This window comes from Ascidia mentula, chromosome 4 (assembly GCF_947561715.1).
Source record: "Ascidia mentula chromosome 4, kaAscMent1.1, whole genome shotgun sequence".
In the NCBI taxonomy this organism is placed as follows: domain Eukaryota; kingdom Metazoa; phylum Chordata; class Ascidiacea; order Phlebobranchia; family Ascidiidae; genus Ascidia; species Ascidia mentula.
In genome coordinates, this window is record NC_138569.1 from 18,052,208 (window position 1) to 18,073,674 (window position 21,467).

The 21,467-nt window shown below is 42.3% G+C and overlaps 3 protein-coding genes across 5 annotated transcripts; 2 read left to right on the plus strand and 1 right to left on the minus strand.

Annotated features, from left to right (window-relative positions):
- Window positions 1-2,462: 2,462 nt before the first annotated feature.
- LOC145899315 (ATP-sensitive inward rectifier potassium channel 12-like) lies at window positions 2,463-12,738 on the plus strand. 3 transcript variants are annotated; one of them, XM_082988057.1, is made up of 9 exons: window positions 2,463-2,571; window positions 4,085-4,153; window positions 8,268-9,085; window positions 9,353-9,650; window positions 10,014-10,206; window positions 10,281-10,363; window positions 10,763-10,903; window positions 11,044-11,185; window positions 11,501-12,738. In XM_082988057.1, the coding sequence occupies exons 3-9, from the start codon at window positions 8,519-8,521 to the stop codon at window positions 11,760-11,762; spliced, it is 1,686 nt and encodes a 561-aa protein (XP_082844183.1). In that variant the 5' UTR covers window positions 2,463-2,571; window positions 4,085-4,153; window positions 8,268-8,518; the 3' UTR covers window positions 11,763-12,738. The 3 variants fall into 3 exon arrangements, with proteins under 3 accessions (XP_082844183.1, XP_082844181.1, XP_082844182.1); XM_082988055.1 differs by lacking the exons at window positions 2,463-2,571; window positions 4,085-4,153 and adding an exon at window positions 5,351-7,569; XM_082988056.1 differs by lacking the exons at window positions 2,463-2,571; window positions 4,085-4,153 and having other exon boundaries at window positions 7,589-9,085.
- Window positions 12,739-13,458: 720 nt separating this feature from the next.
- On the minus strand, window positions 13,459-16,606 carry LOC145899310 (uncharacterized). Its single transcript, XM_082988051.1, has 2 exons — window positions 15,907-16,606; window positions 13,459-15,701 (listed from the first exon to the last, which is right to left on the minus strand). The coding sequence occupies exons 1-2, from the start codon at window positions 16,500-16,502 to the stop codon at window positions 13,571-13,573; spliced, it is 2,727 nt and encodes a 908-aa protein (XP_082844177.1). The 5' UTR covers window positions 16,503-16,606; the 3' UTR covers window positions 13,459-13,570.
- Window positions 16,607-16,858: 252 nt separating this feature from the next.
- On the plus strand, window positions 16,859-21,368 carry LOC145899321 (eukaryotic translation initiation factor 5-like). Its single transcript, XM_082988067.1, has 10 exons — window positions 16,859-17,016; window positions 17,191-17,557; window positions 17,627-17,708; window positions 17,962-18,134; window positions 18,195-18,425; window positions 18,590-18,802; window positions 18,868-18,999; window positions 19,535-19,642; window positions 20,147-20,323; window positions 20,569-21,368. The coding sequence occupies exons 2-10, from the start codon at window positions 17,483-17,485 to the stop codon at window positions 20,704-20,706; spliced, it is 1,329 nt and encodes a 442-aa protein (XP_082844193.1). The 5' UTR covers window positions 16,859-17,016; window positions 17,191-17,482; the 3' UTR covers window positions 20,707-21,368.
- The last annotated feature ends 99 nt before the right edge of the window (window positions 21,369-21,467 follow it).

The following is a 21,467-nucleotide window of genomic DNA, read 5'->3' on the forward strand; positions in this document are numbered from 1 at the left end:
AAACGTGTGAGTAGTAACGTTTGTCTGGTTATTTTTTAGATAGGTTGTGACGTTTGACAGAGTTGAATTTCAGGAAATATTTCAACCTTCGGCCATTATAAATTAACGCTTTAACTGACGAAGTATAAGCTACATTATATTGGTTAAACGTGAAATTTAAAGTACATCTCCAACCAAGCATTAAGGCTATTCGTCAGAACGAAGTAGAGAATTTTAAATTGACACTGATGTCGGTGGTCAATATTTGATTTCGGTGGTAAATATTTGAAGCTGTGGATCACATTGCAACCACGGCAGCCAGCAGAGAAGTTTGTTTGAGTTCCATAATATCCGCCATAGAAAAAGGTTCGGGCGCCCACGCAGAAGGTCGCACCATCATACTTTGTTGATCATAAATATGGCTGAGCAAATATGTCAACGTTGAAACGGTTGTTTAATGATAGTCTTTGTTTACTCGCTATACCATATATGCATATGTTGCGTGCAGAGAAGGCGAAAAAACTTTTCGGCCCTCAGTTTGCAGGTTTACAATACGTGCACGCGGTGACGTGTTTGAGCTAGTCAAATTCCGGATGTGGTGTTCGGATTTATGAATTCTCCTCTGCCCAGTAAACAGCAGCAGAAAACAAGGACAGTCAGTTTCGGAGCTAAGTTTTTAATTCGCGGTGCAAAATTCCCCCTTTGTTTATTTGGCTCAACAACAAGGTTCAGCGCAAAACTTGGCCTTTCGGTGCTTTTGCACGTTCGGTGGTTCAGCGCGCGGACAGACAACACATAAGGTTTAGCGCAAAACTTGGCCTTTCGGTGCTTTGCGATTTGGTGCACGTTCGGTGGTTTAGCGCACGGACAGCTTAACTTAATCTTATATACCGCACGGTGTTGGGCCTTGTCGGTTTACGTCTGATTTACATAGTGGGCGTGCGAAATGTCAGATAGGCCTGTATACCGCGTTATGGTAAATTTATAAACCTAATCCGGATATATTTGGTAAACCCGCCACTTGCCGCAATTCGGTTCATGGTATCGGACGAAAACGTGCGCAAAATATAAACTATTTATGAAATTTGATACAACTGGACAGCCCACACAGGTGTAAGCTCAAGGCGATCCAAACGCTCACCATTTAGTGTACGTGATTTATCTAGTTTGTGTTTTGCATTTAGTGTGTGTGTCACTGGGTTACGCCGCAACGTTACGGCCGAACGCCGACGTCAACCACTGAAACACCCACAAAAATCCTTCTATTTCATCCTGCGCCAACTGAATACGTCGACCTCTTGCAGAGTTTCGCACAGACTTTGTTTAGTAGAGTTCCTCCCCTCATAAACTCTCATTGTCGAGATTCTACGAATTTGCATTCCACACTACCTAGTAATGGTGGCGCGTAGTGAGCGAACTCCTTACCTGCCGGGCTTCACAGTATTTGTAAGGCCGACAGTTTTTCAAAGAGGAAGTTGTCATAAGTTGTGAGATGACAGTGAGGTGTGCTTCCCGTCAAACCAGCGTTCTGGACGTGCGGATCGTTAATTGTATCGGGTCTTGAGAGAACGGTGTTGACGTCCAGCACAGAACACAACAACTGCTAATGACGTCGTAAATTCTATTTATGTCCCCAATTCCCGTAATCACGCGCTACCTGTCTAAGAAGTGACCCAGGAGCGCGCATAAATTTTGTTATTGGCCAAAGCACCTTGTGTCGTCATGGGTTCTATGAACGTCAAACCGTTCAGGCGTAAACTGTAGTGTGTATGTGCTAGACGGAAGCATGCAGCACAGTAGTGAGGAAGTAAGGTGAACAATTGCTTGAGCTGTTGATGGATGTTATACAGTTTAGTGTTACTTAGCTACGTTCCAACTGTGCTTCTCCGGGATACAGACCCATCTTCCGCTTCTAAGAAACGATTGCTTCAGCAGTTTACACTTTGCAACGCACGCGCCGATTTGAGGGACCTGGCGTACAGGCGTAAGGTTTAAACGGGATATAGGACAAACAGGATGACATTACAGTGTGGCGGTCGATCTTGACTGTCACAGATATATTCCACTCACTTCACGATCACGTTCTCCGACCATCAAGCACTTAATTGCAGTTGAATGTCACTGTAATTGCGACCGACGGTGCTTTAATCTCTGCTGTACGACTCAGCACATGTCAGAAAGCTTGTATGCCTCCCAACAGACAGTTTATTATGACGATTGATACAATTAAAGGTGTAAGCAGGCAAGCGTTTTGAAGTTTCCAGACCAGAGTGCCAGTGTAAAAATGGAACCGCTGTCATTTGTTAGTTTCCGTTTCTACGTAACAGAAATCACGTGATTTGAGTGGATGACATATAAAAAGAGTCCTAAGTGGTCTGGAGAGTACTTGATGTTGAGCGCCAGTTTTGCACAGAGCTTAACGCGATTGCTTTTGTGCAAGAACCCGTTGCTATAAACTCACTCTGAACTCCTTTTGTTACTACAGAAAAAAACATCCTGTGTGATTAAATAATACAACCCTTATTGTGATACTGCGCTCTGCACGCGCTATTTGTGACGCAGAATTTCGACAAACAGCTGTAAAGTTTCAAGGTAAGTTGTTTTCAGTAATAACAGTGGGCAAGGCACACAGAAGGTAAACAATACATTTGTTGCACCAAGTTTCACGCTATGGAAAGTTGAGAACCGTGACGACTGGGGCTATTACCTTATAGGACACAATGCAAACAATACGCCATATAATTGAAATTCCGCGTTTCGTGCGAAATGGATGGTGAGATTTGATGTGAATGCGTCAAAGGAAACTACGCACTTTATGACTAGAGATTGTAGCATCTAATTTTGTACTTCAAAACCAAATACCACAGGTTTTGCGGAATGAGACGCGATGCCTTTGCGGTGATGTAAGCGCGCAAAATACACGCCTTTTTCGAACCGGAACTTCGCATTGTAATCGTATCACTGCCGTTAATTCAATCTGAGGAATTACGTGTCTTCCTCCGTCTGATTCCACCCGCTTGTTTGTGTGTACCTGAATTATTGTAACCCAAGTCCCGCAAATTCCACACGATGAAACTAGATCGTAAGCAGCTTTATGTAACGAATTTATGCTTAATACATACCGGCGTAGAGACTGTTTTCGAAGGCGAAGAACCACTTGAAGTCCTGCCAGCTGATCGTTTTTAGGGGCGTTCCCGTCGTTTAATCACGTGATCTGTATAGGGCGTGGCGAAAAATATCTGTCTTTGATGCGCGATGAAATATTGCACTGTGTAGTCGAACCGATGACAAACGTAATTAGACCTGATATTGATACAATTCTTATTATATCCTAGTTCCCTTCGGGTTGTTCGGCAAAAAGCTATTTATTCTGATACAGTTTATGTTACAAGACGGTTACAATATACGCGGGCGACGCAATATTTAACAGCGATGATTCAAGAACTTGTGTGACAAACAATTCGGGCTTAACTGGTGGACGGTGTCAATCATACAACTGCGCAAACTTCCCACGCGAAACTAAAACGCTGGTGTCAATTATTAACTTGGTGATAAAACGGTCAACAGCGATTAGATGAGGTTTATTGATGCGCATTCCGATTGTCCATCGGTTAACATAAAAATTAATACAGAGTATTAATGTTTTATGTTCAGGTAATTTTTAAAACAGAAGTTCAGGCGAGGGTTTGTGCTTATGAATGAGTCAGAGGCCTGCGGGCAATACTAACTGCAACGATTAAATATGGCAAAGCTGTTAGCGGATTGCAACAAGTAAACTTGTAAACATCAGCACGTTATCTCTAAAGATCGCGAAGCTACAGTTACAGCTCTCTTTAGGCCTGTTTCTATTGCGCTGACTCTGTTTTCGGCTGGACAAGCTAAGCGGTCGTTGCCCGAGCCAATTTGTTTTTTATTGGACGTTTGCTAATTCAGCACTTTCTATAGTTGTCCACGATTGAATGGTGCGCGTGATGACATGTGGTATTAAGTAGACCACGTGTTAAATATGTTGTAGCATTTGCTTTAGAAAAAGTTTGCGCTTTTTAGATACATTTTTTAATGGATAAGGAAACATTGTGGCACCAATTTTTTTTATTATTTTTAGTTCTTCTCCAAGAAAGGAATAAGAGTCTAGATGTGAATCTGACAACAAATCCAAAGCAAGAGATATTAGGTAAGTTTTTTCCTGTTTTGTATCTGTACAATAAAGCTTAATTAAACAATACTTCGCTGTTGTGTGGGTTTCGAATCTTCCCGAGAACACCATGACCAACTTTATTAAGTTTAACAGAGTAACTTCCTGATTTACGTCATTTGAAAGCGGTTTAATAAAAGTGCTTACATCCAATTCCGATATTCTGGGTATAACAATGCTCCCATGCAAAGAACAAAGGTTATACCAACTTATTAATCATTCTCCAACGTCACTGCGGTTTTCTACTTAAACGAGAGTTGCGCAACAGCTATTAACCTATGATGTTTCACGACAAGCAAAGGACTTGGGTTACGGCAAACAACTGCAATCCGCGTATGCGTCACAGCGGCGCTGCTGTATAAGCCTATACAGTTTGTAAAATCCAAACCAGAAAATATTTAATAAAACCAATATTACGCCTCTGGGCGCATTTTGAACAGCGATTACTGAAGGAAAGATTCGCTTTAAGCCGATTCGCGTGCCAACTGGTCGAGCGCATATTCCGCGACTCGCGCAAGTAAAATCGCAAAAACAATACGCGCGGCCTAAAAAGGATCCAGGTAGTGTTAGAAGAAAAGACCCCGGCACGCGACCGTTCGCGACAATGCGAATCCGATTTCGTGGAAAGTGCACGGACTTCGACGAAAATTATTCGTCGCTCGAAAGTCCCGCTACAATAAACAATGCGTCCTGTTGGGACAAGGTCGTCGCGATAGTCGGGGTAGTACAAATAAGCAGAGCATCTTGTCGTCGCTGCATCACGGAGCAATACACGCCTACCCTTAGGCGCCGGCTCTTGGCTAAATACTGTGCTCTCGGAGGAGCTGTTTCGCAGTGTAACGATGCACCACGTTAGGCAGGATTAAACCCATGGTCCACAAGGAAAATACTAGGGAATTTATGCTTGTTGGGAACTACAGGCAATTGTTTCAACGCAAACGCTACGTTAAAAATGTCCAATACAAATTTGCTCCATGCAAAGTGAATACAGTAAACCATTATATATATAATGTTTTTGTTGCTGCCAGGCATATTGTAACTTAATAATCTGTTCTTCTGGCATATATAATACGTAACTTTATTCACCGACGTTTCGCCTGTTATTCCTTGAGGAAGCCTTGTTGAATAACAAAAAAAAAAAAATAAAGTTACGTATTATATATGCCAGAAGAACAGATTATTAAGTTACCATTATATATGTTTTCGCCAACAGGCTTAAAACTAAAAGTGTACATTTTAAAGTAAGTGCGCAAGCAGCGTTTTTAACAGCGCCTATTTACGCAGGAGGTGACACTGTCGCCCCTTTTACGGACTTAACGGGTTAATCGTTTACCTTAGTCAGAATCCCCCCCAGGAGTGCGGTTGCTAAGTTCTACAGGCGAACGATCGTGTCGAAGATAATAGCAGTCTTGATGAAGTTATCACACATTTAACCCTTTTTACTAATAGAGCGGCTTTCGCTGCCTACTGCGTTGATGTCATTGATAAGGGCGCCCTGCTCTAACGTATCGAGTGTGTTTGTATAGCGGCGGTTTTTGCATTTTATGGTTTACTTTCGGGGGTTGTCATAGACTGGGTTTTTGTTTGTGGCCTACGCCATTTTTGGGTTTCGGTGTTATATGGTACAGCTGGATGCTGCGTAACTGTTTCGGCCAAGTTTCACATGAAAGTTGCTTTTAACAACGTTCTGTAAGCATTCGAGCATTAGTAAACCAAATCCTTAGCGCTGCCAACGTAGCAGCAAGGTTTAAACGAGACTGGCATACCTGTTAACCCACAAACAGTTACCTCGGTGTTTCGAATGTGCGTGTGGTCCAGGTCGCTCAATGCGGTAGGTGGGAGTATCACGGTATGTTAAGGCGACGATGCCGCGCAGTTACCTTAACTTAGCATCGGTGGATAGAAAAACGACTCGTCAAATTTCCCCTCTCTTTCAAGTAGATAGTGAAAAGCTGTGTAGCCGGATTGCATGATAGATTTGATCGCTCTTTTGCCATCTGAACCGTAAGCAAAAGGGTTGGCGCCTGGATCTTTACAATGACAACAGCGGAAAAACTTTTGCGGCTACCCAAAACCTCTTTGCGTGTCAAGGATCGACGCTGGAAAAGTTTTGGTTGCTCTCCGTAAAAACGTCGTGTGACCACAAATTGGCGACAGACGCACAACAAATATTTTAAAGTTTTTCTCTCACGTTTTGGCAATTGGCGGAAAATTGAGTTATTCAATGTCACGATAGGACGAACGGGCGCAAATAACCCGTAGTAACCAAGGACAACGTAGACAAACAATACCCAATAAACTTTGCGATGTCAGAAACAACAAAAGGCCATAACAAGCATTGTAACTTTTGCACCTCGGTTGTGTAAAGATAACTAATTATGTGGTCGGTTTAAGTATTTTTTCTCGTTGCTTTGCTGGGGCATAAATGATGTTGACAAAGGAAGATTCTGTTCTGTTCTGTTTTGTTACTTTGCACTTTGTCCCACCTAGGCGGCCTCATGGACACCGGTTCAAACCGCATTAAACCGGTTTTATAAATTTAACGGGACAACGCAAAATGAAATGGCGCACCTGCGCTCTTCAAATACGGACTTTGAAACCAATGATGCCCTCAACATTCCATACAAACCTAATAACTTGACTAGCCAGACCACATTCGTTAAAGAACCCCATCTTCTTAAGATGGTATTTTATATCGTCTTACTTGACTTATATCACCTCTCGCGAATTGAAACCGGTAAGGCAACATTTTTCCTGGGTGCGTAGCTTTTAATTAGGTTTTTCGCGCGCTGGACAGATGTCATTTTTGGTGGTCCGCGTTTCCAACCTTTGCGTGAAGTTTTGATAAACAGAGCAACACAAAATATTGACACGTGTGGTCGAAGCGACGGCCGTTAATGAACTTCTACTGAGCATAATTTTGCCAGCGTTTGACGCAACCGACAACAAGTTTAACTCCAAAATCCCGCCTCTGGGTGCGAATCGGTCGCGCGCTTGCCTTTGGGCTAATAATAGCCGCAACGTGACTTTACCGTAAGGTAATCACTGCTGTTGGTACAGCGCTATGCGCAATGCGATTAAATCTAATCAGGCGATGAGGCGTCCGTGGCGATAAACTTTCCTCGGGCCGTTTCTTCTTTTAGAAATTTTTTCGCTTTTTTCGGAAGTCGATTGTTCATAAATGGGCCTCAATTTTTTTCTGGTAGGTTAAATCGTTCAGACGTCGTACTAACTGCTCATAACCAAATACTTACAACTTCAACATCCAGCTAGCTGTACCTCTTTGCCTAACATAAGTGCATAATATTGTCAGGCGTGTTTCTAGATAAAGAGAGCGATGGTAGGCCTACCACAAAGGAAACGCGTGCGCAAGGCGAGGAAACGGCCATTGTGGCGTGAGTACCGTGCAAGCTAACATACCAACAAAGCAGACAGTTCAGCATGTTTTCTAACTTCGTTTGAGATTTTCGGTTCGTACTACAGGATTAGGCGAATGTCAACTTGGTATTAAACTGCTCGAATGACGCGACGCGCAAATTCTAGTAACCGCGACGCTTTCGATTACGATGATGTAATGAACACCAGCTGTACAACAATTAAGTGGCTGTTGTGCTTATTCGGCTTTAGGCTATGATTTGGCATTCACTTCACTTATATACTGCTTGTGGAAGTCTGTTCCAGTGTCAGATCGCATGTGACAGATTCAAGCTGCTGTGGTGTACGCGACCACACTGCGGGAAACTTGTATTGCTGGCCATATTGTTAGGGAAACTTACTTGCTGTTGTCGTGAAATTGCTGGAAGTTAAGTCGGAAGCTTTATTCAGCATTCGAAACTTACGTAAATATGCTATCAGCGATCGCCTTACAAACCTGCATAGATGCGTAACTTATTAACAGAACGTGCAAGAGACGATAACCAATAAATCTGTGAAGGTTCGCTGAACACAAGTTTATGATAAACACAAAATGTTTCCTCTATATGCCGGCAAACACCTTGCTTAGTTATAACATCGGCAATTTTTTTGTTCCAGTCATTTAGGTTGGTTTTAGCGATAAAATAAGACTTAAACCGTCGAATAATGGCGTTCGTAGATCGCCTTGAAAGCAAGAGCTCCTACCACAACCTCGCGAGCGTCGGAGACTCAGACTCGGACGATTGTGCCCTCGTGAACGGCATCGACCAAAATAACAACGACGAAGCAAGCCCTCACATTCCATTCAAGAAACCAGGATTCTACAGATCCGTGTCTTCGTCAGCGGCGTACCACTGGCGTCGTGAACCCCTTGAAGAGTATGCCAGGAGCGGCGTCTTTTTCTTCAACCAGCAACGCAGACGCCTCAGAATGTCTCAGACTGAGATGAAGACCTTGAGCGGACTGAGTGAGAGCTTGACCGTCGCCGCGGACTCGCGGAGCGACGTCTTCTTACCCAGCGCTGGATATTTGCAGCGAAAAAGTGACGCGTCGGACGACGCCAACGACAACACCGACGCTAGTTCGTATGCGGGTTCGCAATGCGGCGAAGAGCCGAGTTCCGGATGCGACTCGAGTAACGACGAGAGCGACGGGGACGACTCGCGAGATTCTACTCAGATGATCCGTTCGTCGCGCGAAAACAACTCGTCCGGCTACAGCCTAAATTCCAACAATAATAATAACAAGAAAAGGTCCCGGCAGTCCACGAGTAGCAACCCGCGCTCCGTTAATTTTCGAGTCCAGTCACCTCAGCGACGAATTAGGAAGAGTTTTCGAGTTGCCAACCCGACGTTGAGCGACTGTCGGCGACCCCATCATCACAGCCTGCAGATTTCCTCTGTTCGCGCGGCTTCAACACATGATTGTTCGAACTGTTTACTCGAATACAATCAACGCCTTATCGACAACAACGGTTCATCTAACATCAGGATAAAGGTATTTAATTTTTTACGATTTAAACTTGAGTTCTTTTTAATTTACAAATGTGTTTTGGTGTTTGGCTTTAAACTAACCATAATTGTTTTCTCCAATGATGTTTCGCTTCTTTAATTCTTCGTGAAATTAATGTAAAATGATGCAATTTGTTTACGCCATAATCGTGAGAAGCATTTTCCCTTGTTTTTATTGTTCTTAATTGTAAAAACACATGCCCTAATGTCATTTCAATAAACCCAACAATAATCATGCAAACGTTCGTTTCAGGACGTCAATGGAAAATTGGACTTGTACAGTCGATACTTCAGTGACATCTTCACCACCTTCCTCGATTCCAGTTGGTCGTGGGTTCTCTTTATTACCTTCGTGGTATACCTAGGACACTGGATTATTTTCGGCTCTTTCTACTGGATATTCGCCTTAGCAAACGACGACTACTCCAAAATGTACGGCTCCGCGGCTGGAAATGGGTCGGCTGTGAACTCAACGGGTGACCCGTGTGTATACCAGGTGTACGACTTCGTTTCAGCCTTTCTGTTTTCTATGGAATCGGAGACCACCATAGGTAGGTAAACTAAAAATACATGTATTGAAAATCAGAATATATGCGCGTTACGAATGCTGGCATTTATTATAACACAAAGGTTCGATAGATGTTTATGCAAACAAAGTAGTCGACAAGAGTTGACTGTGTTTATTAACTTGAAAGTTCGCTCTTCACTCTTGGGCTCATGTGTTGATGCGAGACATATTTTTTGGAGATTACATGAGATTTTATATCTCAAGGCTTTCCGGTGAAAGTCTCTTAATCTCAGAGTAAACAAAGATATTCATATAGTCACCCATAGACTCTTACGTGTCCTGGTGCACTGCACCGGATGTACCCCCCTGTCAACAAATACAATACGCGTTTATTTTTGTACTTCAGGATATGGTTCGCGCAGCATTACACCCGCCTGTCCGGTGGCGGTCGCCTGCCTCACCGTTCAGTGCATCGTATCAGGAATCTTTGATACGTGGGTGATAGGACTGGTGTACGCGCGGATGGCACGGCCCGATTCCCGCTCCAAGACAGTGTTATTTGCTACCAAGGCCGTTATATGCAAGCGCGACGGAAAGCGGTAAGACGCAATGATCCTGTCACGTGCCGTTGATGTAAATGTCATGATCTTATTGGCTTGTTGTGTTTTTACAGTTGCCTGCTGGTGAGGGTGGCAAATTTGAGGAAGAGTTTGCTTGTCAATGTATCGGTGCGAGCCCGAATGATTGCATGTCGAGGTAAACGGCAGTGATTAAATCTGATTCTATGTATATTGTTATAGTGGCACGTAACGAATAACATGATAAGCTGCTCAACTGTGTTCATGATAGGGCATGATCATTGCTGTCAGATTCACTATTTTTAAACATGTAAATCGATATAAATTATTGTAATTTATCACGCATGACAGCTTAAAAACTCAAAGGTCGCTGTAGTTGATGTCGTTTATTGGTCATGTTCAGAAAGTTCAAGGGCGTTCTATGTCGAGTGAAAATTTATCATCATACATGTTTTAACAAATCTTCTTGCTAAAATTTCACTTTAAGCGACATTTACCAACCCAAAAATGTTTTGTTTGGTATTAAAGTTCTGGTCATTTTTGTCAGAGTTTATTTCAAAATCTCCTCTTTTCGCAGCTGCTGAAACGAAGGAAAAGAAGGCAGGCCTTGACGTAATGCTGGAACACCACGACGTCAAGTTTGAAAATTCTCTCTCGGCATTCCTCACGACCCCAATCGAGTACTGCCACGTCATCGACAAGACCAGCCCACTCTACGGTATGTTCCGTCGAACAACTTGAAACCAGCAAAGTTTTGGGTGACATCACGCATGCTGCTGCACATAATTTACATTTTGTACGCCTGGGGTTATGACCATTCCAAGTACTAAATGGTTTTCTTTTCTCCTTACCCAACAGGAATTCGGGCAGACAAGTTTAACCGCGGCGAATCAAACTACTTCGAGCTTGTGTTTATTCTCACCGGCACCTTGGAATCGACCGGCCTCACCATGCAAGCTCAGACCTCGTACCTGAGCAAGGAGATCTTCTACGGTCACAGGTGAGCATCATTGCCTTGTACTACACCCGTTTTCATCAGTTTATATGCGGTGAATAGCCTCGGGGTTGTACATTCGCGTGTACAGTGAATGTAAACAAGTTGTTGTGCGCATTTCCCGGGTTCCGATAGCGCACTTGTTTTCACCGAATTCCCCTGTAATAGAGACCCGGTGCAAACACTGATGAAATCGTCGTTGAGTGCTATCCAATCATATCGCGCTGTGTCATCTCCCGCGCATGTTTATTTGACCTTGTCAGGTCCCTAGGACGAATCCCACGCGCCAACTCGGCTAACCGCTGTTTTCTTTTAACACAGATACGTACCCGTTGTGAGCAAGCGTTTCGACAAACGTCGCTATGACGTCAACTTCAAGCGTTTTCACGAAGTGGTGGCAGAGCCGCTCTCCGTACATCAGCATTCCCGCTCCAAGGAGCACAAGCGAGCGATAGAGGAGCGAAGAGGAACAGTGACGACGCTGGTGGAGGAGACGGAAGAAGATGTCCTTTCCACCAGTGATGAGGTCTTCACAAGTACTATTGACGTTGATGGAAAACAGTCGACCAACTCCTGGGTATAGCTGTCGCCTACCTTCAATTGTAAGCTACCTTTTTCATACTCTACCAATGACCAAGACATGTCTGTACGTAGCGTTATTATAGCCCCGTTTTCTATGACCTTTATCTTTTTTTATCATTGCGTTGAGTTAATTTCTGACTGCAATCCTCCCAACTCAGTGGTGTTGCCTTGTAGTTCATCCGACGCAATCATGCATAGGAGAACGCCATATATGCTCTCCATTCAGCAGTTGTTGCAAATTCCTTATGTTCGCCATAATTTATAATTCTTCTTTTTCTCTATTTATTTCCATTTAGCTTTGTCGTTTTTCTCCTTAGCGTTCCGAAGTGCCTTCGCTGATCGAATTTTCTGCATATAGTGTTATTTTCATGTATTTATTCTCCACCGATTCATGTGTTTTCCACGATATGTTTTGCTGTTTTGCCAGAAAGGTAACAGCAGCTTTAATTTCCCATTTTTTTTAACGTCCTTGTATTTTGCGGACAATATTTTCTCCACGCAAAACTGCCAATTTGGTTGACTCTACATGTTTGTTTATACGATCTCACCAACAGCCATCGGTTTTTTCCAAACTGTGTCCCCCATTTCTACGGCAGACTAATATTTGCGAATAATACAGTAATCGCATTGGGTTGCATCATGGGACAAGGTTGGCATCCAATTCAGTAGAATGTTTTGCTCCAACTTTCCCCTACTGCCTCAACCTCTCGTCGTTCCGTAATTTGTTTTTGATAACCGCTCGTGTATCGAGTGGTTGGCGCGATACAACTCACGGTACAATTCCAAGTCGTTTTCCGTGTCACCGCGATAGTTCCATTATTGATACGACAGACACGGTCGAACTGGTTCTCGGAAAGGCGCAGTGCGAAATGTTCCTTTGTTTTCTTTCTTTCTCTTTCTCGGTGTTTTATCCGCCGTTGCTATGCAATTTGTCTCAACCAATGGTACTTCAGCAATCGAAAATAAAACGCAAAGTAATTTAAGTTGTGGAGTGATGTGTACGTATAAGTTTTTGATCTTTCAGTTGCTATCAATAGGCAAGCATTCAGTAACGCCCTTCGATACAGCAACCGCTTTAACGTTACGTTCGAAAAAGCGAACCCCTCTTATTGACATTTCCACGAAAAGCCACAATCCCACTCAACGTTCTAGATGCTCGGCAACCGGCAATTTGGAAGGAAACGTTAACCCCCAGAAAGGCGCAGTGTCTATTTTCACACTCAGAACATGTTCGAGCCCCAGATGTGACGTTAAACCTCTACAAGACCCTAAACCGCAACATGCCCAAGACAAATAAGCATAACGTGCGAAACTCTCATGGCATTGTCATCGGACCTTTTCATGCCACGATCTGCACGTGCGTTTAGCCACTCCTTTATGCCTATTTTAAAGAACAAACATTATATGCGTTTATGCTTTCCTAATTCAAGTGAGTCAACTGCACGATAATTTTCAAACTAACCATGGGTAAGACAAAACGTAATCGTCGGGACAAAGTAACCTACGTATTTGTTGCTATAAACACGGAACAACTAACCCTGGGTAAAGAGTAATGGCAAATACTATTGACAGGAAACAAACGTAAAATTGAAGTGCTGTTACCGCGAACGCACTTGAAAAACACGGATTTAATCCCACGCTCGTGACTCTCTGAATCATTTCTCAAAAGGGTCAATTACGTGTTGCGGGGGATTTTATTTGGCGAAAGTAAACGGCTTGTTTTTTTTCAGTATCAAAACAAGCGCAGCTACGGTGCGGACGTGACTGTTCGAACAATAACATTCCTCTTCACACAATCACACTGCCGCTTTACCAAAAACTATAGCGCCATATTTTTGCTGCGTATTGTTCATCGTTTGCAGCGTCACTGTCCGTTTCGCTTTCGTCATCGTGATGTCGCACCGTTTTGATGACGCGCACCGGTTTGCTGTATTTCTCAGTTGGCTTTGATTCTAAGTTCTTCCGAAAGCCGAATGAAAAGGTCTTTGTCCACCAGTTTCCTTTTTCATGAACTTCAGCAGCATCATTTTCCTTCTGTGTGACTCTGCTTTGCGTGTTTTCCACCGACTTTTCCGGTTTCTTTTGGGAAACTCCAATTGAACGCACCCGACCTCGGCCGCGTTGTGTCGAAGGTAAATCGCGAGTGACGATTGTTTTTTTTGGTGGTGTCACCTTTGGTCGGTTTGTTGCGGCGTCGTTTGACGACTGTGTCCTCTTAGTTGTTTGAGCAGCGAGAGTTTTTCCCGCTCCACGACCGCGCACGCTTTTAAAGCCTCTTTTTTTGCTGGCAGGAAGAAGTTGACGGGTTTTTTGTTGTGTCTCTGTGCTTGTATCATCCTGTAAATTCTGAATCCGCGACTTTAGAGATCTCCTCCTTATTCTTTCGAGAGCCTCCTCTTCCTTAAGACGGTGCTCCTGTTCCTTGATAACTTGGGCATCAAGAAGCCGTTTGCGGCGTTCCCTACGATGAATGCTGGTGAATGTGGCCGTCTCCGGAAGTCTGATTCCGGTTATGCTATGCAAAAGGCGCCGCGAGGCGTAATACGGCATTGTTGCTCCGTTGTTTCTCGTCAAATCCTCGAACACACAAACGGCAATCGTGTCCAGCGTGATTGTGAGCATATTCAGTCCAGTATCGCTGACGTGATAAGCGATAAAAAGGTTGATTAAGAAGGGGAAAAGAAGGAGGTACGTCTGCGTATTGATGGTGATGGCGAGAAACGTTGACAGGGTCAAGCAAATCAAGCTGCATATAACCGATCTGATGCACCATCTGGTCACAAGGGCAGAAAATTGTAGTACATGCGCCAAACCTTCCTCGTCGAGTCTTAATGCTAGATGGGAACGTGAGCCATGATTGGAGAACTGCTCGAAAATTGTGCATTTACGGTTGCACGCAACATCGTCGTTTGCATCGCACAGACATGTTTCCCGCAGATAGCCGTACACTCCTATTGACGTAGGTGCGTATGGAGAAAAGCAGCTTCGCCAGGAAGACAGATCGACAAAGTTTGCATCGTCGCTTTCCGGTGACACAATGCTGTTACGTTTGCTGCCCTTGGTCTTGCAGCAAAGGGATAACAGGCAATATAGCAGCGAGGAGTTAAAAGCACAAGCGACAACACTCCCGATGTTGTGCTGCAAGGTCGAACGCAAAGATCTTGTAATAGGGTGGAGAAGCTTGTTTTTACGCTTTGTAAAAAACCAGTGTGCAACTGCTCCCGCGATTACAGCTTGTTGCCCTGATTTTAGCATTCCCAGATACCAGATGAAAACCGCTATTATGGCAATGGAGGCGGTTACTTCCGAGAAGGTCGTTTCAGGCGTGACATACTCCACCACTTGTTCGCTGGAGGCTTGCAAATGATGGCAGTTTAAAGCATACAGACACATGAATGCGAAGTAAAAGGAGCAAAGCGATAACGCAAATAATGTCCACAGTGGCTCACTTAAAAGTTTGGGCAAACTTTTAAGACACTTCGCCGTTTCAGACATGAGTCCTCCTGCGCTGTGGACGTATCGCCTGTACTTCCACCATTTCTGGAACGCGGTGATAGACACCATTACCGACGCGGTTAAACAAAGCAGGGATAAGAATCTTCTGTCGTTTACAACAGTCACCGACGCCTGATTGTTGGGGTCTACGTTTCTGTACACTTTCCACACGTTAAATGTTCCACAGGACAGAGACACTACCGAGCTTACCAGGAAACACCCGACCGTTGCCTGTTGGGGCCACCTAATGGTGGCGACGGATACAATAACCGATGCCGCCAACATCACCATCAGAGATCCCGTCATCGCAATGCTACAGATTATGACGTCGTTGGCTGCGTAATGCCAAATGCTGAGATAGTTTGGAATCAGTCTGTAGCCATTTCTAAGCAAACTGCCGGGAACGCATCGGCCCAGAATGTGGACGAAGGAAGGGTCAGAAGCACTACAAAAAAAAATAAACATATGTGTTTTGCTTCAGGCTACATTACTTTGGAGGTTTTGATGGATACGATTTTCGGGACATTTTGGGCTTAAGATGTGATAACTGCTCTCTGCATTGTTTATAAAACATTTATTTAAATTGTGGCACATACGAACATTGGGATAATTAAGCCTAATTAATCTAGCCTACTTGGTGTTTCACTTACTTCTCGGCAACTACACAAGATGTTATTACTTTTTCCAATAACGACACAACTTTGTAAGCTGCAACGTAAGATCGCTGATAACCGTTGTCTTTCAGTATACCGCGATAGCTTGTGGTATTAACACGAATCGCAGAGGCATTCGGGCATACGTTTGTACAAAGGTTTACTGCCATTTTTTCGTCCAAAGTTGCGGCTGTAGAAGTGCAATTTTCTGGGTTTTGGCTAGAAAGCAGAGCACCCAACGAAAAGTGTAGCAAATTCATCTGCCAAACATAACCGCTTTCTGACTTTAACTGCCCAGAACCATCAAGATTCGCTATCGGTGAAACTGTCGCGGAATCGCCGCCGCAAACATTTCCCCAAGAATCGAAACCCTTGTAAAATCGTGTTGGATTGCATGCTTGAAATGTATACACAGAGGCAGCCAAAATTGTGCAGATAATGATGGAAAATGCAATCAATTGCACGACATTTGCGATCTTTCTCCTTCTTCTTGGAAAACTTTCCTCAGATGTATTTGAACGTTTATCTAGAGTGTCCATTTTTTTCATAAAATTTAACCACATTTGAGCGTAAATTGAGAAATTCACTGCCATAACATCATTGTTACGAAACAATAAAAATGCTACACAATGTAATGCGTTTTAAAAATTCACAGTTTTATTTTGGCAACTCATCTCGGTAAACAGCGATTGCGAAATCTTCACGTGTTTTCCAGCAACGTTGCTGTGACGCTTCAATGACATCGTTGTAGCGCAACAGAACATCCGGGACTTCTTTGTAAGCAACTACCCCTTTCGTTAAAATTGCATCGCGACGCAAAGTCTATTGAGCTGGACTCTTTGAAACGTTTAGTGTGACTGGTTAGAAGGGTGATTTGTTCAAAGTATTTTATTACTTTGTGCTGTTATTCACACAAAGTCGATAAGGTTTCACATGTATGAAATTGATTTAATTTGCTTTTAACTAATGCTTGTTAATGCTAATTTCAACGTGTTTTTAGTCTTCTTTTTAAGTAAACCTGCTTTTGTCCAAGAATCTGAATATCAGATTTTTATACTTGTTTTGAAGCTTGACTAGAAGAGTTTATGTATTGTTTCGCCGAAGACGGTAAGCTTTTTTGTATGTAGTTTTTTTTGGTAGGCCTATAGGCCTATAAATGATTTTCACCTTTTTAAGTAACTTTTTGTGTTTCGAATGTTTTTGGTTAACCTTCAAACATTGCTTGGTATTAATGTATTATGAAGCCTAACATTTCACATTCGATCATTTGTTGTTTTTCAGGTTATATACATAATCGAGCATTCCCGTTCCATAAAAGGCTGGAGGGGTTTCGTTATCGTCCTTACACCTCTACATGTCACAGTTGCACAAAAACAGGCGCAGGTCTGAATGGGAGAAGCTACCAGCAAGAACCACCAGTTGAATTAATCTCTAATGATCATCGACAAGACCAAGAAAATCTCACAGTTAACTGCACATGCCGAATTGTAAACTGTAATAAAAAGTACCCCAAAAACAGTAAAATAAGAGAAAAAGCCGTTAAAACCCACAACACAATATCTTCAACGCAATCATGGCCCTTATCAACGTCAACAGAGAAGTTCAGGATGTCTTCTACCGTTACAAGATGCCAAGCATTATAGCCAAGGTGTGTAGAGGCCAGTACTATGTTCTGTCAAACCGTAAAAATTAAATGTCAAAATACAATTTTTGTCAGGTTGAAGGGAAAGGGAATGGAGTTAAAACCGTCATTGTCAATATGGTTGAAATCGCCAAAGCTCTGGGAAGACCAGCTACTTGTAAGTGAACTGTTTGCGGTTATAATGGCGAGCCAACTGACACAACACAGAATAGTATGGAATTAGCAAGGGCACATGACATTCAAGCTATGCTATCTCCTAAAAAAATATTTTCACACAAAACAACTTTTACTAAAGACTAAATTACATAGTCAATAATAGATTTGGAACTGGTATAGTTGTTGTATAAAGTTTGTCATGTATTGTTTTTGGCTAGTCTAGTGTAGTAAAAGATGTTTAAATCGGTTTTCAGACACCTGCAAATTTTTTGGATGTGAACTTGGTGCCCAGACTCAATTTGATTTAAAAAATGATCGTTACATCGTCAATGGCTCACACGAAAGTGGTCGCTTGCAAGAAATGCTCGATGTCTTCATCAAGAAGTTCGTGTTGTGCCAGGAATGTGACAATCCAGAAACCACTATGGTTGGTTGAGCAATAAAAGCACACCTTTTTGGACACACAAATGAATTTTTGTTTTCATAGTTGGTGAAGCGAGGCACTATCGGCCTTGTGTGTAAAGCATGTGGCAATCAAAGCTTGGTCGACTTGCGTCACAAGCTTTGTACTTACATTATCAAGAACCCACCTCAGAAGGACAAAAAACCAAAAGGAGGCAAAGAACGTGAGCGTGGTCACTCCAGTGAAGAAGAAGCTCATGTGACTAATGGCCATAATAATGCAAACAAAAAGTCAAATGGCCACAAAAATGATCAGGTACAGCTTGTTACTTTGTCCAAGGTTGGCAAATTTTAGCGTATAATTAGCCGGTTAGAACATTTTTGCACTACACTAAAATGTATATATATCTCTAAAACATGCTTCATTCTAACTTTGATACTTGGCCTTGTTTGTTATTCCTTTGTAAAATCTGTTCACAGCCCAAAAGAAATGGAATGGAAAATGGATTCGCTGATGATGGCAATTGGTCTGTAGATGTGTCCAAAGAGGCCGTTGCTGCAAGACTGAATGAAATTTCTTCTGGTGTGGTATCGCTTACCTTAACTGATGACTTGGAGCGCACACCAACTGAGAGAGCCAACATGCTTTACACATTTGTGAAAATGGCACATGACAGTGGAAAAATTAAAAACGTATGATTTAAATAAGCTTGATGTGAATAATTTTATCACAAATTTTTATGGTGTGTCTTTCGTAGATGGCTAAGGAGGTTTTGGCAGAGGCTGAAAGGCTTGATATGAGAAGCAAAGCTCCCCTTATTCTGGTTGAACTCTTGTGTGACGAAAATATGCGTGAACAGATGAAAATATACAGGGGCATCTTTCTGAGAGTAAGTATCTGATAAAAGACAAGCCATGCTGATTTACAGCACCATGGTATTTTGTGAAAAACTTTATAAATGGCACGATACTAGGGAGCAAAGCTAGCATTATGAATCATTAAAGTTCAGACTTAAGTAATGATCTGGTGTCTCGCCTGTACAGGAAATTTACTGCAATCAATTTAATGGTTGGCATGGACTTTGTGTGTACTTCTAGGCACTAGCATGATACCTCCCAGTTAAACATTAATCCCTTGGAATTGCTCTCTGTGGGTCTTGTTTACCGAATATTTGTCAATGCTGAGTTGGCTGAACTGTGCTAAAAGAAGCATACCTGCCACCATATGTTTACTTGATTGTTGTGCAGCTTGTGTACAATAATTTTTTTGTAATTCCAGACATTTGACCTGCTTATGTTTGTTGTGTACTTTTGGTGTGTTTAAGGTTCTTTAAGTTAACTTTTTGGTGTGTTTGTGGTTCTTTAAGTTAACTTTTTGGTGTGTTTGTGGTTCTTTAAATCAACTGTAAACTTCACAAATTACAGATTTGCAATGAAAACAAGAAGGCGCAAAAAGCACTGCTGTGTGGGTTTGAAAAGATGGTGGAACTACATCAGGATGCTTTGCTTCCTAAAGTTGCCCATATTGTGAAGGTATGCCCCTGCCCAGAGTTTAGGCTAACGACTTCACGCTCTGTCAAAGCTTAAGTGTGATTTATTGCCAGCTGCCAGCTTGCCATGTATGTGACTGGCAGGAATTACTCTTTTGACAAGGGTTTTTCAACCACATGATTTAGCACTAATTTCCTGGCATGTTTATTGGAAAATTTAACAAATTGAAATGTGTGCATAAGCATTATGTATTGGACCCATGTTCAGGCTTTAAAATATTCCTGTAAATGTAAAACTAGAGAAATTTTCTGAAAGGTCTTATTTAGTAGAAATCTGTTAATCCAGAATCATTTTATCTGACAAATTTGTTTGGTTTAGGTGAAGTAAAAGAAATTTTTTCAACTCTAGCACTGAGTTCTACTGTATTTTTCTCTTAATGCAACCAAATTTCCCAAGCTCAATCTTAGTTTTTAATATTAGACACGCTGGTAAATGTGGTAATGAATGAATGGCATGCTGCTAATGAAAATTTTAATACATTTTCAGGACATGTATGATCTCGATATTGTGGAAGAGGATGTCCTGATTGAGTGGGGAGAGAAGAAGAGCAAGAAGAACGTGAGCAAGGAGTTGAGCAAGCAGATCCATGCAAAGGCTGCTCCAGTCGTCAAGTGGCTGAAAGAAGCAGAGGAAGAAAGCAGTGAAGAAGAAGAGGAAGAGGAGGTAATTGAAGTAGAGTTGTTCTAACAGGGTGTTTGTAGAAGTAATCCTGATAAGGTATTATGTCAATAAAAATGTCGAATAAAATTAGTGGTTTTGTGTTGCCAGAAAAGCCTTTTTTTATATCTGATAATATACTCAAACTCAAATGGTGAAATACCCCTTTTTTAAACGTACTTCATCGGTTGTAATATTTATGATCATGTAATAGCAGAGCAGTGATTTATCTTTTAATCTTTTTTATGCAGATCCAGATCGAGTACACATACAGAGCCGGCTCCCAGCTTCGTGTTGAAGACAAGACACCAGCAAGTGCTCCTGCAGTTCATGTTGGCAACGGCGATGCTGAAAGTGGTGAAGATGACTTCAACATTGATGATATTTAGAAATTAAAGTAACGACTTCCTGAGCTCTAATCACATGTGTGTTTTGTGTGTAAATGTGAATATATGCTGGTCTTTCTCATTTTAACCTACGTTAGCCTGCTTATGAACTATTGCGCATATTGGTAACAGATATAAGAAAAGTGGGTTGTTGTGGCTTTTCATTCACCAAACCACTAAATTTCCTTTTATCAAATTTCATCTGTCATTTACCCTATTATTGTAACAGAAGTGTGCATTTTCTCAATTTTTATCACTGGCAATGGTGTAGATCACATGTGAAAGCTAGTTTCTAAATCACTGGACTTACAACATATGTTTTTGATACTCGACCCACATTTAACAACTATACACTGTCGTTGGAACATACATGTTTAGCAAAACAAAAGGAATTACCAGACCTGCTCAACACATGGAATTCGTTTGTGCGTTTGTAAATATCTCTCAGTGCTCTTCTCCACTGGGTCATTAACTTGTGGATGTGTTTTTTGAAGTAGGAATGCTAGAGAGCCTTCTTTGGAATGGACGTTTGCTCATAGGATTGGTTTGCGTTTTGGCGTTTTAATTTCGCTCCCTTATCCCTTCCCTGTATTTAGCAAGCCTGCGTTTAACCGCTTTCCATTTTCTTTTGCTTGGGTGTTCAATAAAAAGCAATCTGCAAGTAGCATTTTAATTTCCAGTACCCCATAGATTTCCAGCGCAGACAAGAAATCAATATTGTCATTTCAGCATGTCCCTGTTGTATAAGCGATTGTTCAACTGCT